This window comes from Otolemur garnettii, unplaced genomic scaffold (genome assembly GCF_000181295.1).
Source record: "Otolemur garnettii isolate 467f Iridium unplaced genomic scaffold, OtoGar3 scaffold00096, whole genome shotgun sequence".
NCBI lineage: Eukaryota > Metazoa > Chordata > Mammalia > Primates > Galagidae > Otolemur > Otolemur garnettii.
The window spans coordinates 6,296,057-6,300,603 of NW_003852491.1; the positions used below are offsets into that span (position 1 = coordinate 6,296,057).

At 48.5% G+C, this 4,547-nt stretch overlaps 1 protein-coding gene across 1 annotated transcript in view; it reads right to left on the reverse strand.

The window, feature by feature from the left end:
• Positions 1-4,547, reverse strand: part of NFATC2IP (nuclear factor of activated T cells 2 interacting protein) — an 18,514-nt gene that overhangs the window by 11,288 nt on the left and 2,679 nt on the right. The window contains exons 4-8 of the mRNA XM_012808917.2: positions 3,607-3,727; positions 2,123-2,203; positions 1,849-2,035; positions 354-498; positions 109-218 (exon numbers count right to left, since the gene is read on the reverse strand). Coding sequence (XP_012664371.2) covers positions 109-218; positions 354-498; positions 1,849-2,035; positions 2,123-2,203; positions 3,607-3,727 — 644 coding nt within the window. The remainder of the gene's footprint in view (positions 1-108; positions 219-353; positions 499-1,848; positions 2,036-2,122; positions 2,204-3,606; positions 3,728-4,547) is intronic.

A 4,547-nucleotide genomic window follows, 5' to 3' on the forward strand; every position in this document is an offset into this window, starting at 1 on the left:
AAAAAAAAAAAAAAAGAGGAATCCATCCTCCATTAACTGACAATATAGAAGGAAAACAGACAACAGAGGAAAGGGTGTAGGGGATGGGGAACCATTTATTCCACTTACTCGAGACAGTGAGACCTCCAGCATCTGGTGTTTCTCTTTTCCTTGCACACGGAGCTGAAGCTGCTGGGATGTCTCTGTGGCCTCCGGAGAACTTGCTAGCACCACACAGTCTGTGGGAGGCAGTAGGGAGAAGCCAGGCCTAAGTGGGGGAGGGGGGGTTTGAATTCTAGGCTCCCTCTGGACCTTTCCCCATATCCTCTTCCCCTGGGAAAGCCTCAAGCCCCACCTCCCTGCCTTCCTCTCACCAATGATGTCAGCCACTCCAAGTCTTAGAGTCCTGGGGGTGGCCGAGGGAGATAGCTCTGTCTCTCCAAAAAGCAAGAGGATCCTGCTTGGGGACACCCCAAGATGGCTGGCCATGTGGTCCACCACACTCTGCAGGGGCTCTGACTAGGGATAGGGACAAGAAGAGAAGGAGGCCTTCCTGCCTTGACATTCTCCACCCCACTCACTCCCACACCACCACCCCAAACACAAGTTTCTGGCCTTAGCTACTTGCTGAGCTCCTCAGCTGTGAGTTTCATCATATTTACCTGGCAAGACAGAATAAAACTGTGTCAGAAAGGGGCTCAGGAAAGTAACACAAAGAAATAAGAAAACCACAGGTTAGGAGGGAAAAAAAGGAGTGGTAGGAATTACAGCAAACTGGAACCCACATGCCCCATTTAAACAGAGCTCCAGCAGATTCGTACCATGTGGGAGCCAGTGAGACTGTATCTTCATATTTTTAAGAGAAGCTAGAAACCTGGACCTTTGTACGAAGTCACCCCTACTCCAAAGGCTGGTAACAAACTCATGTATTTCAAAAGCACTCTATAGCACAATGAAAGGAGATGCATGGTTGAGAAGGCCATTGGCTACCCATCTGCAACCTTAGGCTTAGTTGCTTGACAGATGTATGGTTAGTGTTCAATATATGGTATTTTCTGTTATTCTTGGTGTTGAACCAGGGCCATCCCTACAAAAATATCAGCCTTTGCCAAGAAGCTGTGGGAGCTCAGGATGACTGAGTGACATCTGCCGTGTCCAATGCAGTTAGAGTAAGGACAGGCTTAGGATCCTAGGGAGGAAAAGAAAGGACTCCCTCTGGGGATCACTACCCAAAAAAAGCTTCTTAGGGGGCAGGATGCTTAAGCAAAACTTTGAAGAATAGACAGGAAGTTTGCCAGAAAAACAGGGGAAAGTGAGGGGAAAAATACAGGCAGGGGGAATGGCAGGCACAGAGGCAATGGGAGTGCTGGGTAGCTCAGAGAGCAGGGAAAAGGAGAGCGCGGTTCCTTTCCTATCACATCCCTGCTGGACACCACAGTCTCTCCAAAGGCAGCTCCTGGGTCCTTCTCTCATGGGCCTCAGGCACTCACCTTTTTTTTTTTTTTTTGCAGTTTTTGGCCTCGGCTGGGTTTGAACCTGCCACCTCTAGCACATGGGGCCGGTGCTCCTTTGAGCCACAGGCACCGCCTTTTTTTTTTTTTTTTAGAGACAAGCATTTTGTTGCCCTTAGTTAAGTGATGTTCTATCACAGCTCACAGCAACCTCAAACTCTTGAGCTCAAGTAATCCTCTTGCCTCAGTCTCTTAAGTAGCTGGGACTACAGGTGCCCACCATAATACTTGGCTATTTTTCAGGGTCTCGTGCTCAAGCTGGTTTCAAACTCCTGAGCTCAAGAGATCCACCCAACCTCGGTCTCCCAGAGTGCTAGGATTACAGGTGTGAGCTACCACGCCCAGCCCTGATACTCACCATTCTGACAGGCAATCTGACAAGGTCAGCCCGGCATCTGATTTTGAGTGGGAGGAGTCGGGGTGTCTCTGAGAGGAGAGGGCCCTCCACTAGGACCACCTCATCCTCTGGGCTTTCATGGTCTTGGCCCTGCTGCTGCTTGGGGCTCAGACAGGAACGGAGATCTTGGAGGCGCTTGTTTACCTCCCTTGGATGCAGACAGGATTTTCGGTCAGCTGGAGTCAGCCACCCACTCACCCCCTTCCATCCCAGCTACAGCCCCTTCACTTGACACCTTAACTTCTGGAGTGCCCGAGTATGCTTCCTGCTCTTGGTCCTTGGTGGAGGTGCGGGTAATGGAGAGATGTCTTGTTCCCTGTTGACAGAAGACAGGGAAAGGATGGAAGCAAAGGAGAGACCTTGGCCTCACTTGTTTTCATGGGCTATGGACCCATAGGAACCAGGGGGGGAGCTAGAGAATCAAGAAGGGAGCAATGCCCGGCATGGTGGTTCACGCCTGTAATCCTAGCACTCTGAAGATCAAGGCAGGTGGATTGCCTGAGCTCAGGAGTTGGGAGACCAGCCTGAGCAAAAGTGAGACCCCTATCTCTAAAATTAGCTGGGCATTGTGGCAGGAACCTGTAGGTCCCAGCTGCTCCGGAGGCTGAGGCAAAAGGATCGCTTAAAGCCAAGAGTTTGAGGTCACTGTGACAACGCCACAACACTCTAACTAGGGCGACAAAGTGAGACACTGTCTCAAAAAAAAAAAAAAATAGTACCTTCTGGTAATATCCATTTTATTGGAAGACAAGAGTACATAGGGACAGGAAAAGCCTGAGACTTTTTTTTTTTTTTGAGACAGTCTCATTATGTCACCCTTGGTAGAGTGCCATGGCGTCACAGCTCACAGCAACCTCAAACTCTTAGGCTCAAGCATTCTCTTGCCTCAGCCTACCAAGTAGCTGGGACCACAAGCACCTGCTACAACGTCTGGCTATTTTTGTTGTTGTTATAGTTGTCATCGTTGTTTAGCAGGCCCAGGCTGGTTTGAACCTGCCAGACCCGGTATATGTGGCTGGTACCCTAATCACTGAGCTAGGGGTGCCAAGCCAGCCTGAAACATTTTTATATTTACATGACCCAAATATTATGGAGGAAAATGCCTCATTTTTAAGATAAGTCACTTTCTAGGTGAACATCCAGAAGACAGTGAGCACTTAACTGTTTTAGGGTGTTTTTTTTTTTTCTTTTTGAGACATGGTATCACTCTCTCCCATGCTAGAGTGCAGTGGTATCATCATAGCTCACCACAGCCTCAAACCCCTGGCCTCAAGCAATCCTGCTGCCTCAGCCTCCCAAAGTCCTAGGATTACAGGGCTCTACACCCAGCCAGTGACCACCACTTATTGTCGATAAGTGTTAAGTCTTGATCTACTCAGCAATGTTTGGAAATAGGTGTCACTATTACCCCCGTTTTATAGAAAAGGAAAGAGAATCCCAGAGAAGACAGGGAAGAGACAGCTGTCTGGATTAGAACCATATCCTTAACCCAAATTACTAGCATCTCAGACTTCACTCCCATGGGTGATCCTGAAGGGTCCACTATCATTCCCAGTGTGAGCCACCTCTTCTCCTAAGAGCTTCACTCCCCACCTGAGCCTCAAAACTCCTTCCATCCCTTCTTACACTTTCAGGAGCCACCCAAGGGTCCTGCCTACCTTAACTTACCCCTCAACTCCCTTCCTGATCCTAGGGCCCAAGTTCCTTGGCCTCACTCACATAAACACCTTCTTTTTCTTCTCTTCTTCTTCATCTTTACTCCTCAGTTTCTTTCTCCAGGGAGAGCCTGGAAATAGGGGATCCTCAGGATGGGGGCTGCTAGAATCTGTCACATCCACCTCTGGGGGCAGAGGAGGAAAAAGCGGAAGAGGGTTAACTAAGAGACGGCAAGGGGAGGCCAAGGAGAAATAAGTTGGAGGCTTCAAGAAGGTCCTAGAAAAGAGGGGACTATGAAGCCTATAACACAGAGAATAATAGTGGGAAAGGACTCAAAGGGCACGTTATTTGCTTAATATCTTTCCTTAAGTCACTCATTTTAGCTTAAATTATTATATTAAATAAAAGGAAAACAGGTATTATCTAGAATACATCTCCATTTGCTTGCCATCAATGAAAGATCACCATAAACCATAAATACTGTGAAAATAAACAGTGATAATAAACTCTAGATCAGTAGTTTTCAACCTAGGGTCATTTCACCTCCAGAAGGACATGTGGCAATGTCAAAAGACAGTTTTGGTTGTCCCAGTGTGGAAGGGGAAAAGGTTTGGTGTGTTACTGGTATTTAGTGGATAGAGGTCAGGGTGCTGCTAAACTTTCTACAATGCACAGGACAGCACCCAAGACCAAAAAATTTTCCAGTTCAAAATGTCAGTAATGCTGAGGTTGAAAAATCATGTACAGCTCGGCGCCTGTGGCTCAAGCGGCTAAGGCGCCAGCCACATACACCTAAGGTGGCGGGCTCGAATCCCCAGCCCGGGCCCGCCAAATAACAATGATGGCTGCAACCAAAAAATGGCCAGGCGTTGTGGCAGGCGCCTGTAGTCCCAGCTGCTTGGGAGGCTGAGGCAGGAGACTCGTTTGAGCCCAGGAGTTGGAGGTTGCTGTGAGCATGATGCCATGGCACTCTACCCAGGGGGATAGCTTGAGGCTTCGTCTCA